Source organism: Tympanuchus pallidicinctus, unplaced genomic scaffold (genome assembly GCF_026119805.1).
Source record: "Tympanuchus pallidicinctus isolate F22 unplaced genomic scaffold, pur_lepc_1.0 scaffold7, whole genome shotgun sequence".
Taxonomy (NCBI): Eukaryota; Metazoa; Chordata; class Aves; order Galliformes; family Phasianidae; genus Tympanuchus; species Tympanuchus pallidicinctus.
This window is the reverse complement of record NW_026294791.1, coordinates 25,343,680-25,363,400: the sequence shown is the minus strand read 5'-3', so window position 1 is coordinate 25,363,400 and position 19,721 is coordinate 25,343,680. Positions and strand designations below refer to the sequence as shown.

General features: G+C 45.9%; 1 protein-coding gene across 9 annotated transcripts in view; it reads left to right on the top strand.

The window, feature by feature from the left end:
• The window catches only part of RASAL2 (RAS protein activator like 2), a 153,822-nt gene that overhangs the window by 56,711 nt on the left and 77,390 nt on the right, over positions 1-19,721 (top strand). For all 9 annotated transcript variants that reach the window (XM_052665759.1, XM_052665758.1, XM_052665756.1 and 6 more), the window contains exons 2-3: positions 12,317-12,444; positions 18,334-18,457. In XM_052665759.1, the coding sequence (XP_052521719.1) occupies positions 12,317-12,444; positions 18,334-18,457 (252 nt within the window). The remainder of the gene's footprint in view (positions 1-12,316; positions 12,445-18,333; positions 18,458-19,721) is intronic.

The following is a 19,721-nucleotide window of genomic DNA, read 5'->3' as shown; positions in this document are numbered from 1 at the left end:
AGAGGTTGTTAGCTTCTGCATGGATATGCTCTAGCTGCAGAAGGGAAGACATTCTTTCTGGGAAATATATATATATATATATATATATATATATATATATATATATATATATATATATATATATATATTTTATATATATATATATATATATATTTTTATTTTTTTTTTTCATTGTAAGGTTTCTTCTGAACTTTCCATGAATGCCACATGTTTATAACCAGAAGTGACCACACTGTGATTTCTCTAATTGAGAAACTGCTGTTTGTGCTGCACCTCCCAAACACTGTCACTGTGTGTGTACATAGTGTTTTGGATGTTGTGAGTGCAACAGCTTAGCTGCATGGTGCAGCCTTTGTGCCCAGACCTCCCCCAGCTTTGTCCTCACGCTGTAGCAGCTGTCATTTCTACCTCCACGCTCGTGTGTCTCCAATATGCTGAGACAAAAAGGAGCAAAGTCTGCAGACAGAAGGCAGCATGAGTCCAGCTGGTGCACTGATGGTATTTGATTCAAATGCTTGTGCTCCATGGGGGATCATGTGTTCACTTAGATGCAGGTGTATTTATTTTAATGGCAGTCCTCTAGGTAGGCGTGCTGCGTGTGAACAGACCTGTCCTCAGAAATGAAAGCTGTAAATGCAAGAGGAGAAAAAAAAGTTGTATTGTGTTATGTATCAAAGGACTTGTCCTTACCAGGTGACATGTTTCTGAATTGTCAAATGCATGGAGGGAAAATGTGACAGCAGAGAGCCTGCCCCCAGCAGCCCGGGCTGAATTAAATACACGCATAGCAATCTCTGCTCCAAATAGCTCCTGCATGGCTGTATAATTTGAAAGAGAAATGCTTTCAGGGTGATGATGGGTTTTGTCTACATCTGTAATGTCTCATTTGTCTGCGGATGCCCAGCAGCCTTCGCTTTGTTTATTCAAAGATGAGCAAACATGAAACTGAATGTTCTTTTCAGTGATCAGTGGAAATCAATGTGAAAAATGTTGGTCCGTATGAGATGTATATGTACACGTATGTATGTTTAGCAAGGTTTGCTGGATGGATTGCTCCTAAACATACAGCTTGACTCCTCTTAAGTGCAGAGAATTTGCAAAGAGGCAGTTGTAGCTCAGGGACAGTGGAGTGTGGTCACTGATGGATAAAATGAAATTCCTGCTACATTTTAGTGGCTTAAATCACATGAGATTTCAGGAAAGAAAAAGTAGGATTATTTTTTCTTTTTCATTATGGTGTCTAGTTGCTCCAGGGCTAGCAAAACTGGGAACAAAATATCATTTTTGTCTTGCTCTGTTATTAGAGAGGATTTTACACAGAAAAGAGAGGTGCATTATCATCGTTAGTCACTGCCAGCAGAACAAACAGTACTGCTCTGTAGATGTGGCGGGGAAAGCAGAGCTCCAAGTTTTTGGCAAACTGAGTAGGAAGGAGGAAATGAGCAAGATGCCATGCATGGTTTTTATCACCAGAGATTTGCAAAAATAAGTTAGACATCCGTCGGGGGCTGGAGGCAGGGTGCCACACGGCTCCAGGGATGTGCAGGCAGCACAGCCTGCCCATAGCAGCCCTAAAATTCACAGCAAAAAGAGAGCTGTGCCCCAACAGGCACTCCTTGGTGCTGCCTCTCCTCTGTTTGTCTGTGGAGGGTGTTCAGATGTGCTGTGAGTGCTCTGACTTTGTGCTGCTTGGGGTCTGCCTGCCTCACCTGTGGGAAAAGTGACGGTGGTTAATGTGCCAAGCTCTTTTATTATATGGAAGAAGATAGAGGTGCTCGGGATTCTGCCCCATATTTTCTTTTGTTATATCACTAAGTGGATGTTTGTGTCTGTTTATGCTCTCATTCCGTGTGTGTTTTGAAATCTCATTGTACTCAGCAGTGGAAAATTGGCTGCCTGGTGAAGGCATGTTAAGGACAGCTATCTACAGTAGCTGGAAGGAAATGCTTCTCAAGGTATTGTCCGAGTTGGTTCTCGCAAAGTCCCTGGGGATGTGAACTTTTCTTACCTTCTCCACCCATCTTCTGGCAGCAGGGAGAATTCCTAGCATTGCTGTTTAAAAAGAAATGAGGAGGATACATCCGTGCTGCCCTGTAATTGTTTCCCAATAGAAGTGCCATGGATTTCAGCAGTAATTCATAAACCACTCTGTTGATCATTCACATCAGGGAATCCCATGAAGCAGTGAAGTGAAACAGGTCTCCGAACTGGATGAAAACTATCACGTTCAAGTAGAAATTCCCTTTGCACTCCCAGTCAGGTCAGATTTGCTGTTACAAAATGCAGTTGCACAGCAGGGCAGCTAATTAGATGTTATCAGGACTGCTTTGGAGAGGTTGTGACCTATAAATTTCTGTTTAGTGTTGCTGTAGGAAAGAACTTTTTGCTCACTCGACCTCCCTCGAGGATTTTGGAGATGAGCAGCAGTGGTTTTATCCTGCTAAAAGGGGATTTGTCGTGGGGGCTTTGGGGTGTCCATGTGGAAAACATTTGGGGAAGTGTGTTTTTGCTTAAGGGATTTGTGGCATTAGTGCTCAGCATCAGAGAAATCAGCAAAGTGAGCAGCAAAAGGTTTAGTCCCTGCCTGCTTGGTGTGCTGCAGGCAATGGGGATGGAAGAGGAGTGATGTGGGTGCTGTGATGGGAGCTTTGGGAGGAGGATGTGGGGTTCCCTTTCTTCAGGGCAGCCCAGCCTGCCTGAGAGAGAAGAAACATGTTACAAAGTGGGAAAACCCAGTATACCTAAGAATACCTGAAATACTGCATCCCAGCTACGGATCCCTTTTAATTAGCTAGACTGTCATCAAAGGATGCATTAATCACACTCGTTTGAGTTTCCAGCAGCACAGTAAACCTGCTTCACCTGCTTTGGTGCTATGTCAGGATCTCTGCTCCCAGCATCACTAAGGTGTCCCACTGAGCTGCCTGCACCAGAACCTCCCCTAGCACTGGGCTCTCCCAGCACTTGCAGCTTCTCTGCTCTGGAGCTGCTGTTTCCCCTGCTGCCTCTTCTCAGCTGCTTTCCTTCAACATGGCCAAGGGGAGACAAGAAGAAAGAAATTGTCCTCCACCAAATTGCTTGTGACTTCCTAATGCTGAGCCAAAGTGGATTTTTATCCCAGAGCCAGCTTTCCCTCCAGAAACAGATTCGGTTCCTGGGTTGATTTATGAGGGGAAGCTGGCCTTATACACCTGTATATAACACACACGTGAAAAGATGAAGAAAGAGGTGGCACGCATCATTCTTTCTCTGTACTGGGTTAAGTGTGGGCTTCACATGATTTGCAATAGATTCAGTGCTGTGCTGACAGGCTGACCGAGCATTCAGAGCTCCTAGGTTTGGAAGAGCATCCTGCTGAGGACTTTGTGATGATTATTTTTTCCCCAGTACTCTTTTCTCCCGTCACAAAAACCACAGCCAGATAGAGGCTGGTTTTGCAGACCACAGAGGCTGTCTTTCTGAAGAAGTGCTATTAAAAGAGAAGGGAATTCAGCAATCCTGATGCTGCTTTGAGAAATCAGTTTTGGGGCTGAGATTGTTCAGATCAGTGGCAATGGGTGAATGGATGCCTTGTTTTTTTTTTTCTGAAGGAAAGCTGAAGGCTGTGTGGCATAACACAATCTGCATGTGGAAGGTGATGAGGCTGTGTTTATTTCCAGTTACACCACTTGAACTTGCGTGGTCGCTTTTTTACCACCTTGTGTGCCCGTGGCTTGTTCTTGTCTTCACAGCAGTGGTCCTCTGCCTTTCTTCTTCCAACCCCACCTCCTCTTTACCTGCCAGAACGAGGCAATAGGGTCTTGAAGCCAGGCAGTGAGTGTCTGCTGGTTGGTGCCTTGCTGGCAAGGGTGGGGAACAAAGCTGTGCTTGCATGTATTTCTAGCTTTGACCACAGGTACGTTATAATCTTGTGCAACCAAAAAAATAAGCAGGAACTGAAAAATCTTTGCTTTTAAATTGGTTATTCTTTCTCAATACTTTGTTTTCTTTTTCCAAAGCTGCCTTGGGCCAAGTCCTTTTGAGGTTCAGGATGCTTCTCCTTAGCCTCCTTCCTGCACTGCTGCGGGCCGGCTGCAAGGAATAAAGATGCAAGAGCAACCAGAGCAGACTGCTTGCTGCTGGAGAGACTGCGAGGTGCAGATTAGGGTGGGTGAGAGTAAGCTTTACAGAGAACAGAACGGGGGAAGGGTGTTGAGCTGGGTGAGAAAAGGATCTTACATTAATTAAGAGTAGAAACTGCAGATTTTTTCTTCCAAGAATAATTAACTTTTCTGCTGTTCTTCATTATCCACTTCCTAAAGCTCTCACGAAAGCTTCTCCTTGCTTTAGGGAGAAGTGTCACTTGAGAATCTTCTCAGAACTTGGCAGCTCGGTAATAAGGGCATGTAATCTTTTATAATCCTCTCTTCAGGTTTGTAATATCCATTTCTGTTTTGAGGTTCCAAAGCGTTTTGTAGGCCAAGTGGGATTTAACCAAGAGAAACACACAGTTAATATTCAGGAGCAAAGACTCCTGGACAAAGAACGAGCACTGAATGAGAAGGAAGGAAAACCTGCTCAGTATTGCAGGCAGGGTCACTGCGATGGCTTTGAGCGGCCACAGGAGGTTTGCAGCCCTGCTGACTAGCCTGGGAACCAAGCTGGTTTTTTCCACGGAGCGGAGCGCAGCTTCGCTGCGGGTGATGTCATGGGATTGCCCAAGCCCTCCCAACAAGGAGCTGTCTGTCTGCAGGCTGGGCTGAGCCAGGAGCTCACCTGTGTGCATTTCATAAGGTTCCCACCAGGATCACATTGTGTTTCCTGGTTCCACCCATCGATGCACATCAATGACTGCGTGCTTTGGGGTCCTGGCATGAATCCATCAGAGAAGATGCTAACTTATCTCAGCACATGCATCTTCCATGCTGTCTCTCACAAATCTGGTTGTGATGTATGAGAAAATGAGCAGAGGAGAGAAGCAAGGCTCAATTACGCTCCGCAAGGTTAGCGATAGGCTGTGCAGAGTGTAAGAGGCTTAGTGCAGCTCAGCAGAGTTCAAGCTAATTGGCAGCTTTAAACTGCTATTAAGAGCTTCCACACCTTTTGCACGGTGACAGCAAACTGGTGCAGCTTTCTGCTTTCTAATCAGACTTACCCTGCCAGACCAATTTTAGCTTTATGCCTAATTTTGCTTTTGCTGCTAGCTCCTTAGCTCTCATTTTTAGGACTTGCAGGAAAGCTTCAAACTGTTGGTGCACTCAGCATCTGCTAGCTGAACAACTTGTAAGATTTTAAGACTTGTGGTTTCTTTTTTTGGAATGTCTCCATGATTTTTTTTTTTTTTTTTTTCCTTCTGAAAAGGAAAATCTCAGTGAAGTCTCAAATCATGTGGCTGCATCCTTGTGGCCAAACTGCATTTGCACTCTAGGATTTGTGCTGAGTCTCTGGTGCTGGGGACGCTGCTATTAGGGGCTGAGGTTAGTGTCATTGGCAGTTTGAGGAAGGTTTGGTTTTGAGTCGTGTCTGTGATGGTGGAACAAGAGTGGAAATCTTGGCTAATCTCGTAACGTACACCCAGCCCCAGTGTGAAAATTACTGAGCTTTTGATAAGCAAAGTGGTGATGTTGCCAGCGTAGGGCAGATGTTCTGACTGGGGAGTGAGAAAATCAACAGGCTGGGAGCTCGACTGGGTGAGCCAGCCTGCTGCATCTCTGCAAACAAGTCACAGTGCAGGAATGGGGGGGTAGGAGCAATGTCAACAAGAGAAGAAGCAGTGAGAACTCATCTTTCTGGAGGATGCTAGATTTATTAAGCTGTACCATCCTGGGGTTTTTCTCTTGTTTGTTGCAAAGGAGGCAGCACTTGTCTGGCTCTCAGCATCATTAGACATTCGCTGATCTGATGCCTTAGCCTCTCCCATGTAAAAATCTTTCCTTACATTTTAATGTAGAACATCTCTAGGACACTGAGGAATCTGGCCTGTTGCTCTGGTCTGCTGGGTAAAACTTTGATGCTCACCCTTCAGCCTTCTAGGGTTAGTCAAATTGTCCCTGTGCTGAGGTGAGGCTGCTGTGCTTGGGGAATTCAGAGCTGGAAGGCAAAGCCTTCCTCTGCCCCACTGCAGATCCCATCACAGCTTTTCAGAAGCTGGAGGGAGAAAGCTCCAAACTCCATGTCTGAACAGTGAGCAGCAACTACCTCCATCATTCTCATCTTGAAGTGTTACGAGATTCCTCCACCCAGAGGTGGTGCACTGGTAGTATGGAAGGGGAAGCTCACACATGGCACATGAATTGCTACTGTGATGCTTTCCGTTAGGGTACGGGGCGTGCAAACTGCACCTGGCTAAACAACCTTTCTAGCAATCTGTGGCTGATGAGATTCTCCAGTGGGATAAAGGAAAAGCAGTTCTTAGGCTTTGCTTGATCAATAAAAGAGTAGCAGAAAGTTAGTGGGATACTACTGCAAGATTGGCCAGTACTAGAAGGATTAATGGTCTTGTAAAGAATTTATGCCAAATGCATTGGAATCTGAGAAAGTCGTGGTGCTGGTCTTAAGTTGTGCCAGGTTCTTAAATACCTTTTTCATCTACATAAACCTTTTACAGCTTTATGCTGCATAGAATGGATTTTCCAGGTAGTGCTTTGGCGTTACCCAGTTGGTGGGAGAGCTTTTGTGATCCTTGAAATCTGGTGGCTTTGCTAGGCTTTCCTTGCCTCCTACCTATTGATACTAGGTTTCACTAGAAGAATTTGGGCAGTGCTACATGCAGCTGCTGGAAGAGAACAACTGCATTGAGCTGAATCAAGGGCTTGCCTGCGTACTGAAGGTTGTTGCATGCAGCTATTAAATATAACAGAGAATTCATACTGGATGTTTCCCTCTAATAACATCCTACACAAACATCTCATCCTAAAGGGTCTGCTCTTGCTTTCTGTACTTAAAATCACACCTCCTTCACTACAGAGGTCTTCCACCTGCTGTGAAAATGTAGGTGCTTCTTCGCTGTGTCAGAGCTGTGCTACAGTGATAGAGATGGGGAAGTGAGTCATGCTCCGTCTCACAGCACCTAAGACATTTCCTAGAAGACCTGCAGCCACTGCCCATGCTGTGATTTCAAATAAATTGACAAAAACAAGTTTCATTTCTCTAATGTGTCCTGGTCATATCTCAGTGTTGTGATTCAGAGAAGCCGTTGGCCTCTAGGAGCTCGATAGCATGTGAGTCTCTGGTTTAGCACACGTAGCATGTGCTGATTTCTTTTGTAGTGCTACCTGGTTAGTTGTGAGTATTGTGTTCCCTGTGAGGACATCGTGGTGGCTTTCTGCTTGGGGATGAGCATCCCTGCCTCTTCCTCCAGATCAGTCTCCATCATTAGATGGAAAGATGCATGCAGTCTCCTTGGGTCACAAGCACAACCAGGAAGCATCACTTCAAACTGGGTTTCGAGCTTAGTGAAATAGGAAATGTAAACAAAAGCTGTAAGTATTTATTTGCATGAGAGAAAGTGGAATTGCCTGGTCATGCCTTCCCTAGCAGCCCTCAGTGCATGCTGTGCACTCACCTGTCCCCTTGCACTGAGTAGGGCTGCTCTGGGGCCTGGCCTTATTCTCAAATTCTCTGCTCTGCTTAGATGTTTAAATCCAGATCCTGCAGACCTTCATCTGAATGCTGTGTGACAGTGTGAAATAGTCACAGATACACACAGCTTTACGTCACGTAACTTTGCTGTTATTTTGATTTGTCTTGGTAACTCCTGCAGAAATCCTGCCTTCCTACGAAGTGTAGGTTTAAGGAACGTGACATGTTGAGACAGGGCACACTTCCCTTCCTGGCATATCTCTCCACTGAATCACTACCTTCATCACCTTCTAGAGACAGGGCAGGTTCAGTTAGAGCCTCTTAATTGCCCCTTGTCTGTCAGGAAGCTTCACATCAGTAGCAACTGAAGCTTCAACTCCTGTTCAGCAGCCTGATAAACATTCCAGCTGATGATTATTCAACCTGAGCTGCCTGCCCATGCAGATTTGTGTGGGTCTGAGTCCTGATCTCAGACAACAGCATTTACCTACAGCTCTGAGTCCGGTCTCTATGGCAAGTACATAAACCATCATCATGGAAACACTGACACCGGGTGGGTAGACCTGTTGTCAGGAGGTGTTAGGGCGCCTTCTAATCTTCTGTGTGTTCAAGCTTGGCCGCTCCGTTAGTTACTTAGCTGCTTGGCAGCTCCGTGCTGGAAACACGAGGAGCAGAATACAGACCCTAATAAAGTCGATGAACATTTGGCAAGTACTTCAGTAAGCCCTCAGTTTCACCACAGGAAGATCTTGGCTCAGAAAAGGGGCTTTGACTCATGCCAGGGGTGCTCTTGTCATCACTGGGATGGAGGTTTGCTTTTCTGTGTTTATTGATAGCAGGGAGAGTGCTTTTTGGCAAAAGAAACCGAAAATGTGAATTATGTCATTTTGCTGCTTTTAATGTAGATTCCTTGGCCCAATTTTTGCAAATTCTGTCTTTCTCACTTCTCCTGAAGAGAAGATGCCCCCCTTCTGGTAGTGGCAGAGCTGCTGGGGGCTCAATGCTGCTGAAACGTTTGACGTCGCTCAGAAACAATTCTCCAATCCTGCCCATTGAATCCTGCATTTTGGAAAGTGTTCTCCACTTGTGAATGCTCTTGCAAGTGTTGTCGTTGCGTAGTTGCAGTGGAAGATTCAGTAACGTTCCCATCTGATAGCACTGGTACTACTCCCTCAACTGCCGTCAGTTTTCATAAATTGCCTTATCCCTCTCTGCAGGATCAGCCTGGCACTGGCTCCATCTTTCCATCTTCCTTCTCCCAGCACCAATCAACACCTCTTTTCGATATGTGGTTGCAGTATGGCTGTTCCTTCCCCCACTATTTTCTTTCTTTATAAGCTCTGTAGTTAATAATAAGGTACAAGTTATCATTTGGCTGAAAGAATGGGAGCTTTGTGGATATTTATAACGTGCCTCGTGGCATTTCAGAGCCCCGAGGAAAAACGGCACAGTTTCAGCTCTTCAGCTGTGTCGGATGTGGCAGGCGGGCAGCGGCGCTGCTCAGTTCAGCAGGGAGCAGGGACAGAGAACGGGGTTTCTTCCAAGCTGGTACTTAATTGATATTAGCATTTGAAGGCACATAAGGCATGACCTCTCATCCTGTGTGTAGTCTGATTCTGCCTTCCTCAATGCCTCATTGTACTGATGCAGAAGGAGAAGGTTTGCATCAGACCAGAGAAATGTATCTCTCAGCAGTGCTTGCATGCCCAGGTGTGTGGCTGCATGAGCCCATCCCACCCAAACACCTGCAGACTCAGAGCTCTCAGTTGCTCCTCCCGCATCTCTTTTAGTACATTCATTAGTGAGTTGCTTTCTAACACCTGAGCTTGTATGAACCAACAGTGCTGTATGAGATGAAAGACAATGATCCCAAGGTGAGAAATGGCAACCTTGATAAAGGAATAAGAATGGTGAGGCAGTGGTACAGGCTGCCCAGAGAGGTGGTGGTGCCCCATCCCTGCAGATAGCCAAGGTCAGGCTGGATGGGCTGTGAGCACTGATGGAGCTGTGGGTGTCCCTGCTTAGTGCAGGGACTGGGACCAGATGGCCTTTAAGAGTCCATTCCAACTCAAACAATTCCATGATTTTCAACCTTTCCCTAAAGCAATACCAGATACATGTGGACTTCTTGTTGTTACCTTCCCTTAGTGATCAGATCAGTGCTGCTAAATCAGTTTTATGGGGCATTAGTGGCAGAGATTGGTAGGTTTTATTGCATTCACGTTGGGGCCAAGAATCTAAAGTGAAAACCAAAGATGAAGAACTCTGGAAAACAAAATGGGCTTTGTGAAGCAACCAAGCATATATGTGATACTGTGCAAAGTCCACAGGAGTTTTCAGTTTGAACTTGTAAAGTATTTCAGAGTAAGGTTTGAAGTTACAGCTGTTGGCAGAGGTTGGCTGCTCGGGTAGAGAAGGACTGAAATAGGGCACGGAGGCTGCTAGGTACGAGTGCATTGAAGCTTGTGGTTGTTGCAGGCAGCTTCCTTATGCATACAGCTCCCTGGTTTGCAAGATGGGCTTCCAGCATCTGGGAGGGGAGAGGACCAGAGGTACCTAATGCTTTGGACAGTCATTTACCACCAGTCACCTCTCTGTTGGGGAGGGCGGCCTCGGTCAGCCTGCAGGGCTGCCAGGCTGTGCTTTGGCATGTGTTTGGAAGGCTGCTAACACACGAGATATTAAAGCTGCAGCATGCTCCAGCAGTGACTGACAGCTGCAGACACCGAGGTGGCACGCTGTGCTGCCAGCAGTCTGCAGAACGCTCCTCCAGCACGGCCAGCCTGCTTGGCAGGGAGCCGAGGCTGGCCTGCTGCACCCAATGACTCATTGAAGTCCGGGAGCTGTTACTGCAGTTGGAAGGAGCCATTCTGTTCTTTAATCCTTCTGTGCAGCCCGTAGATCGATTGGATGGTTCAGTGCCAAAGCTTCTAGTTAGTAGAAGCTATAAAGCAAAAGTTTTCTGAGGCTGGATAAGCTGTGAGTGTAGTAGGCTGTGTGCTGGAGCTGGTGGTTCAGGAGGGTTTTGCAGTGTCATGAGAAAGGCAGCCCCAAAGCAGGTTGCTCACTTACCACACTTCTCCATCCCTTTTTCCCTGATCTTGTGCTTCTCTACCCAAAGGACTGCATCCCAAGATTTGTTGCACGCTCCTGGCTGAGGTTTTCCTCATTCTGTCAGGCTGCTGCTCCTCGCTTGGGCTCCTTCAGCATAGGGAGGCTGCACAGGGACCACGGTGGCTTCCCCAAGCCCTGCTTTTGCCTACGCAGACGTTTGGGTACGCTGGACCTGTGCAGTGCTGCTTGTGGCTGCTGGAAAGCAGGAATTGGTTGGTGTGGTGCAGGGCCTGCCTTCTGAGCATCCCTCTTTCTCCAAATGGTCCTACCTAACAGCAGGGAAACAAAGAGAGATTTCAGTTCAGTTATTCAGTCACCCGTTCTGTGCCTTTTCGTGCTTAAAGGTATTGGATTGCACGCTTCAGGTAATCCTCTGAGCAACCACAAAATCTTAATGCAAAATCCTAACGCAATGTGAGCAGGGAACTGTGTACCGAGAGCTTAATTCTCTAGCTTTCCAAGTGGTCCCTGAGACAAAGCTGCTGTGAGTAGGTGGAGAGCACGGAGATGTCGCAGCTCTGTTAGTAACGAAGTGGGATTTGAAACGTGGGTTCCCTTGCAGGCGGCGGGTGCCTGAGGATTCAGTGGCCTCTAGTGGTGAATGCACGCAGTAGGTATGGCAAGCATTGTCAGCCGTGTGCGAACGCTGTGGAACTCTGAGCAGGATTTATTTCAACACTCGTTTTGCCTTACGGGTTCCTAAAACGTGGGGGCTGCTGGCTTTCTGCAGAGCGAGTGTTAGTTAGAGTACGGTTAGGCTGAGTTAGAGTTAGGCTGCAGTTGGACTTAAGGACCCTTCCAACCTGAGTAATTCTATGATTCTGTGAGTGTGATGGGGCAGCGCTGCTTTCTGCAGCGTTATCCCCCTGGCAGTAGCTCAGCAAGCTGCAGAGCTGGGTCAGAGAGCTGCCCAGGTTGTAGTCAGTTTGCCCAGCTGCCTAGCAGCTCTGGCTCAGGGCTCACCTGCTTGGCAGTGCCACCTGCACAGCTGCCACGCTTCTGTCTGCATTCTCACATCTGGTCCTGGAGGAAAATTCCCATAGTGAGAGGCTCAACGAGGTGTGGAGCTCAAGGCTGAGTCTTGAGGCAAATTGACTTTTCAGTTTTTTGTCACCACAGTGGTTGTGGCTGGATGGAAATGCTGGGAGACTGCTGTCACGATTTAATCTGAAACTTCCCTGCTGAAAGGATGCCAGGAAGCCCTTCGCAATTCAATATCATCCCCCTGAGATTTCCCTCCTTTCTTCGTGCCTCCTGCCTTGCTCTCCTTCTCCCTTTCTGTGTCTCTCTGCCCTCAGTCTCATATAGGTTTATTAAGATGCAGAGGACATCCAGGGTCTACATTTCTCAAAAGGAAGCAGAGTTTGTGTGCAGACTGTCACTCTTTGCTTTTGGTTGGAATGCGAGAGCATTCATATTCTTCTCAGGTATTGCTATTTTCATAAGCTGTGCTGTAGATATGTATAAGTATTCATGGTGTGCCTCATACTGCCTTCCACAGTGCCTCCCAAGATGAGCAGTTTGTCTTTTAACGTGCTGATGCTAAGTACAGCTCACTGGTCTGCTGCAGAGTTACAGAGCTGAAGGAGGGCGGCTAATGAGACAGGCTAATGATGCTAGGATCCCCATTCTGTGTTCACAGATGTAAAAGGACCACCTACACACAGGCTGTCCTGCGGCCAGTCCCCCTACACCGAAACAACGACATGGGAGAGGAAGTACTGCATCCTGACTGACAGCCAGCTGGTGCTGCTCAACAGGGAGAAGGAGGTGAGAGAACACACGTCGGCCTTCTGTGGTAACACAGGAAGGCAGCTTTCTTCACCTCTCTTTTTTTTTTTTTTCTTCTTTTCTTTAGTTGCTCACAAGTCGAATCAAGTGTGTGAATGGGAGAGCTAACCAGTTCTGTGCATATAGCTGGCATGGCATGCAGAGATCCAAAGCAGCTGGCCCAGGTGTTGCACAGAACAAAATGCATCCACTGTGCATCCACTGCTCCCTGCTTGAATTTTAGGCCCAGCATTTCAGCCTGCCACTGCATTTCTCTGTGCTAGCTCTGCTTTTAATGGTAGCTGAAGCCACCATGGCTACCTAAACTTCACATCAATGTAGACGTAAGCTTGTAAAAGTGTGCTGTTGGTGCCTATGTTTTGGAGTGCAGAGCAGAGGAAGTATGCAACCTTCGTGCTCTGCTGTCAGAAGGTAAATTGTTTGAGATAAGGGTTTGCCTTCTGTCCTGCTAAATCTAGCAAACAGGATTGAGTGGCCCTTGGTGTGGAATACTCAAAGCTATTGCAACCTTTGCTTTAATTATAAGATTACTGTGTGTATGTGTATATAGCATGTAGGACTTGGCATTGTGCCTTGGTATGAAGGTCATGTCAATATGGTTAAAGAATAGGCATATTTTAGTTGTCTGAAGCATTGTGAGCAAACAAATGGTGATAAGTCCTTTCTCAAGCATGCATCTCGGTATGGTTTTTCTTGTTGTATTTAATGTCTACAGGCTCTCGCAAATACAGGAGCTTGAGAAGTTGATAATGTTCCTGGGTTTGTTTGCTTAATTACTCTGCTATAGATTTGCTGTTTAAATATTTCAGGAAGAGCTACAAAGTAGGAACGATTTCAGATTATTGAAATAGACTTTATTGTATATAAACGTCTATGAATTTGAATCTAATACCGTGATTTCCTGCATTTGGAAGTGGCCTGGATTCTTTGAAAGCTGAGAGCATGAGACCCGTTCCTGGTGTAGCACTAAGCATTATCCATCTTGAGCTTTGATTAGGTGTGCTTACAAGGGCTGAAGCATTTCCCTGCATGGGGAGAGTGGGAGGAAAAGGTTTAGAGGACGACTTGTGTTATTAGAATGGAACAGCACCAATGCTAATTTGTAGGAGAGGTAATCAAACGCAGGGAAAATTGAAGACCCATATCATAATATTTGTTTACTACATAATTCTTTTTCTAGTCTGACAGGAATGTCACCTAAGGAATTAAGGTATCTCCTGAAGAAACTTAAGGACGCGAGAACTATTCCTAAAGCTGTGCTATACCAGCACAGCTGGGCTAAAAGGATGCATCTCATTAAGAGATGCATTAAGGAGCATAATTGAAAAAAAACACTGGCTCATATCAGCAATAATTATCTGAAGGTGGTAACCATGCTCTTAAGGGTTGTTAATTTTCCTTACCACTTACAGTTAAAACATTTTGCCAGGAGTCAGATGAGCCTCTTGCTTAGATCCTGAGGAGTAAATATGGGAACTCTGAAGCATCGCTGATGTGAAGTCATTACATGTGGTATTTAAATGCACTTTGTTTTTGCCTGTTTTCTCCTAGAAGCTGGAGAAATACCGCGTTGGGGCATATGCAGCGTGGGTTTTAAGTATAGTAAAGGAAACCTTTGTAACGTGCTTTCAAAGGAGTCTGCCAGCAATATCACAATGAGAAATAACTTGTTTTGGAGAATGCTGTGTGCAGATGAGCCAGGCAGACATGCCTTTGGTGCAGGTGTGACTCCACATGCTGATAATATGATTTGTTTCAGAAGTTGGAGACAGATTGGCTGTTCTGATTTCAAAGTAATTTGGGACTGTTCTAAGTGAAGGGAAAAAGGGAACTTCTAGCAGGCACAAGTGCTTGTGGGAAAATAAAAGGTTGTTTTAATCTAGAAATCTGTACGTACAGCAGTGTACATGCAAGCCCTTAAAGAAATATAACAGCTACACTGGTAGAAATGCTGGTTGAGGCATGGAACTGATGCTCTGCATTTGCAGCTTTAATGCCTCCCAAGCAGAGGCATCCTTTACGGCTTTCCTGGAGAAGGGCAGCAGCGTAGTGCCTTATAATGGTGAGTCAGTGGGAGGGAAAAGGCCCTGTGGCATGGGGTCTCTAGACAGGACAGGACAGAGAGCTGTGAGGTTGGGAAGAACTGAATGATGAAGTGTGCAGGAGAATGGGAAAGAGCCCCTGGGTGGAATTCCAGATACCACCTTCCTAAGCAAGGGAAGGGGTTAAAGGTGTGAGGAAAGGGGTGGGGGTGAGGGGAAGCACAAAATGCAGAAAACAGATTCTTAGAGTAAAATGATATTTAGAGTGAAATTGTTGGAAGGGTTATCCTGGAGAATGGTTTTTGTTAACCTAAAGTGAGGCAAGAGGAAGATGGAGAGGTTCCTGCTCTGAATGTGAAAACTGCTGATAGAGCAGGTTGGTCAGATTTTCTTTGGACTGTTGACGAGGATCTTAGAAACAGTGTGAGGAACAGAATGATACACATCAGTAAGGGGATGGGTGGGAGGGAAGAAGGAAGAGATGCTAACAGCAGTGCCCTCCCAGCTGCACAGAGCACTTGTGTCATCTCAAAGCCAGCATAATGTGAACATGGTGTGGGGCATCTGAGGCCTCATATTTTCTGTGCATCTGCTTTGTTCTTTCACAGAACAGGAATCTAAGAAGCTCAGCTCATGTGGAATTGAAAGGGAACAGGAATGTTTGATGTTTATGGTACTTAGTAGAATCATTATACGAGCATGTATGGAAAGCCAAAAGGTAGGAAAACATGTACAGCATGTGAAGAGGTAAAGAAAGGATGTCTTAATTGCTTCGGATAACTGCTAAAATGGTTTCCTTTCAGTTAAAATGCAGCATCATGCATTGTGCAGTCTTTTATTTTAAGGCTGAGAGAACAGAAAGTAAACCAGGGAGTAAGAAACCTTTTTTCTTGTAGCACACTCTCTGCTCACTCCCACATAGATTTATTGACAAGGCTGTTTGGACAGTGTGTGCAGACAGACTGGCACTGTGCAAGCACATCAGTAGGTTGGGAAACAGTGAAATTTGGTCCAACTTGGTCCAAAAATATCTGTAATTGCTTAGACAAAAATAGGCTGAGAGTATCACTGTGTGCAGCATAGGTAAATATTAATTACTTGTCAGTTCATCAACTTCATAAAATGAAATAGGTGAGATTGCAGAATGAAGATTATTAATGAAGGGAAGAGACTGAGACCTAAAAAGTAGAAAGAAAATGAGCACCTGTAGGGGCGTGAGGGACGACTTAGCAAATAAGGAGGCTTGAGTGACAGACATGCAATTACTAGAACATCTTGTGGTGTGGCAACACCTAGCAGCATCTTCCAAGACTAGGAGAACAGGTCTAGGCTGATTCTCACAAATCAGTGTTTCTTTTTTATATGAGGAGGACGATTTCCCACTGTCAGGAGTGTGGATGTTTTCAGTGTTGGTGAAACCTGTTCCATAGGCAAGAGCTGTGAGCACCCACTTCTAAAGAAGGCACCATACAGAGTGCCTGCAAAAACAGAGGCATTGAAACAGGAAAAGGGAATGAGTCAGTATCTCTGATCAGCAGTTTCTGATAGATAACCCATTGCACAGCACTTTCGTGAGAGATGTGACAAATGAGTACATCTGGGTTTGGGCTGCTTTTGGGTTAGTCACAGTCTGTAACTTGGCTGCTGTCCTGCAGAATCCTTCAGTTTTGCATTCAGCTGCAAATGCAAATCTCTTATCACTGTGATAGGCTCTTCCCTTTTCTCCCCCACACCCCAGGCCTCACCTTTTTAGTACTGCAAATCCGATATGCCCGTAAATATGAGTTTGTCGAAGCTCAACTCAGGCATAAGATTTGTTTCAATTACCAAATGAGTTTAATTACTTGTCTCCCAAGGTCCCCAAGAAATGCTTATCAACATTTTTAAAGTGGATTCTTAAGTTGGGATTTTAGCCAGCTTCTAACTTTCTCATGGAAGGCAAAAACTAAAGCGAAGAGCTTTATCATTAAGTAACTGTCGATGTGATTCCAAACTTCCTCATTATTAATTCAGAAGAGGCTGTGAATTTTCAAGTTTTTTGGTCTTTCCAAGTCTGAAAAAAAATCTGTCTGCAATGGAGAAGCTCTTTTCTGTCTACTTCTGTTCTTTTTTTAAAGCTCCCAGCTTACTTTAAGTGGTATTAAACGCTTGTGATGCTGTTCCTCTGTTTCATCTGAAATCTCTCCATCATCAGACTAGAAATCCCAGGAACAAGGTTTATACTTAAGAAGCGTGTTCAGCAGCAGGTGAGCTATGATGCTATTTGAGAGATGAAAGCCTGAGCTGTGAACCTGCCCTTGTTACATTTTGGAAATCACCGGTGAAACATGGTCAGGGTTGTCAGGATTGTCAGCAAGCCAGAGCAGGGCTGGGCCATTCGGTGTTGCTGAAGGCTCAGCAGGTCAAAGAGCAGGCAGCAAAGCTACACAAAAACCTGCTGGCAGCCTGAAGTGCTGCTCGAGCCCTGACTTAGTAATGCATAGTGGTTCTCCTCAGTCCTGGTGCAGTATTGCTCCTGACACAGCTTGCAGAATTCCCTAGTGAAATAATAGTATCAGGTGTTTCTCAAGGCACTTTAACAAAAGCAATCTTTTCCTGGTGAGGACTGTTCTGCACCAGATGAGTGTTACTGCACCAATGCCCCTCCTTTGGTGTGAAACGCAGCCAGGTTTTCCTGTTCCAGGCGGCTGGTGAGTACAAGAAGGTGCTGTGGCTTAGGGGCAGGACCTCAACCCTCAGACACTCTTCCTGCTAATGGCTCAGGTCCTTTCTGAAGATAAATCCTATCTCTGGTATGCAGTGGTTGGTTTGCTTCTGGCACCGGCTGCAGTGCACTGCGGCCTGTTTGCTTTTCCCAAGGACGCAAAAAACAGCATGGGCTGAGCCACCAACCTCCTCCTTGACACTGGCAGCAAGCTGTTCCCTGCCCCAGGCTATCCTACCGGCCACTGTCACTCTTCTTACACATTGCTAGCAGGGTGCTTCAAGCCAGCCCTTCACCTCACTGGATTAAAGGAATGTTTCTGTCATCCTGTGCCAGAAAGAGAGCAAAGGTACTGAAGGAGGGCACTTAAAAGAAAAGGGACTGCATGAATTTCTCTGTTAAAAGTTGGATGGTGGAGAAGTCTACCCCGCAGGAGCTGTGTAAGTGTGGGCATAGCGTAGGTTCAACAAGTTCCCTGAGCAAGGTGCAGCACCTCAGTGCTTCTAGGGTGTGCTGCATCCCTCCAAAAACATGCTCTGAAGAACAGAGAGTGTGCCAAAGGGAGAGGCACCAAGTGGTGTCTCTAGATGCAACCTGAAAAATCTAACCTGTGACCTTCATTGAATGAGTGTAGCATAAACTTAACAACTCTGAGCTCAGATCGTTTAGCAAAGGAGCTGCTGTAAATATGTACCAACAAAGAGAGTGGCCACAGCAGAGTTAACCGCTGGGGATTTGGGAAACATGTTTTTAAAAATGAGCACTGTTTGAAGGAGACAAATAGGCTGGCAATAGTGACAAACAGCATTCTCTTAAGGTCATTTTTAATGCTAAGTGCATGAAAGTCAGGAAATGCCAGAACCAGTTTGTGAGAGGCAGTGTAGTTTCTAAAATAGTGCAGCGTCTCATGCATCTTTTACAGCCTTCAGTACAAATATGCTGTGGGTGGCAGCCCTGCCTGCAGCAGGCAGCTGGAGCTAGGTGAGCTTCAAGGTCCCTTCCAACCCAAACCGTTCTGCGATTCCAGATGAATGCTCATTTTTATTTGCTACTAATACTCTGCTTGGAAAATGATGCTCTCAGTGGGGTTGCAGGCTAACAGCTGTCTGCTTTTTCCCTTAGGTGCCCACCGAGGGGTTGCAGGAACCTCAGGATGCCACCAAAGGCCGCTGCCTGCGCCGCACGGTGAGCGTGCCCTCCGAGGGCCAGTTCCCTGAGTACCCACCAGATGGGGCCTCCAAGCTGGGTAAGTGAACCGCAGCGGATGGGCTTTAATTTCTCGCCACGTGCTTCCCAGGCAGCATCTCCGTGCAGCAGCCCGCAGAGGTCGGCACTTTGCAGCCAGGTGCTGTCTGTGCCTGCCTGCCTGCAAAGGGATTTGCACAGCAGGGGTAATGTCACTGAGGCTGTGTGGGGTGCTGGAGAAGCTAGGCTGCTGTGGGACATGTGGAGGCTTGTAACTGTGTATGTGAGGGTACTGATAGTGCTGGGGCAGTGCAACAGGAATACATCTTCTGCTCGTAGCTGAAGGTGTTTTTGCTGTGACATTAGCTTCCCAAGTCCAGTCCAGGGCTTTTCTCCCTTCCTTATTCCAGACCGTATCTGGCTGCATAAAGCATCGTTGCAGCCCTTGCCAAGGCACTGAGTTAGGGGAGGCAGCAGCCGCCACACGCAGAGGAATTCTTATTTTTGTTCCCCATTCATGCAAAAAATTGCCTAGGCATAAGCTGTGAGCTACTGATAGGAGCTAGGAGTGATCCTTCTTTAGTTCATCTCTGAAATATCAATCCTTAGAGAGGCGGAGCTGTAACAAAAACTATTTGTACGCCTTTAAACAGTACACCAGCTGTGATTACATTGTTATCAGAGGTGAAGAGCGGGTAAGGTATTTTTCATTTCATAGGCTCATGTGTGTTTTATGCCAAAGAATTTTATTTTCTAAGTATATAACACTCAAGTCATTAGAAGAGAAACTACTGTGAAGCTAAGCATAGAGAATCCCACTCTTCTGGATAGTTAATTAACAGATTGCAAGTGTAGCACTTATTTGTTCAAACTTGCTTGTTGCACTACCTAACCCTTCCTTATCTGGGGGAGGAAGATAGGGGTGTTTTTTGTTTTGTTTTGTTTGACTCACGGATTAGGAGTCTGAGAAGAAAGAGGCAGGTCAGTGATTTAGGGAGGGAAATTGCAAAATACTTGGGAATGAGAGAGGTAAACATAGCTCCTATTGGATTTGTTTGTGGCATTTCAAATGCAGTGCAAAATGATCATCTTGTTTTGTTGTATGAACAAATATTCATTCTTGTTTGGAAGTGAAAGCAGCATTAAGCACATTTACATTGTGCTCCAGGCAAAGTACCTGCTCCAGGTGTGTGGCTGGTGGGATGGCAGGGGAATCACATCTAGCACAGCTGTGCTAGGCAACAAGCATTGTTTACAGCTTTGCAAGTTGGACATAACTCTAAAATCCAGGGGATTCCAGTGCTTACTTTTTCTGTACCGTGTGC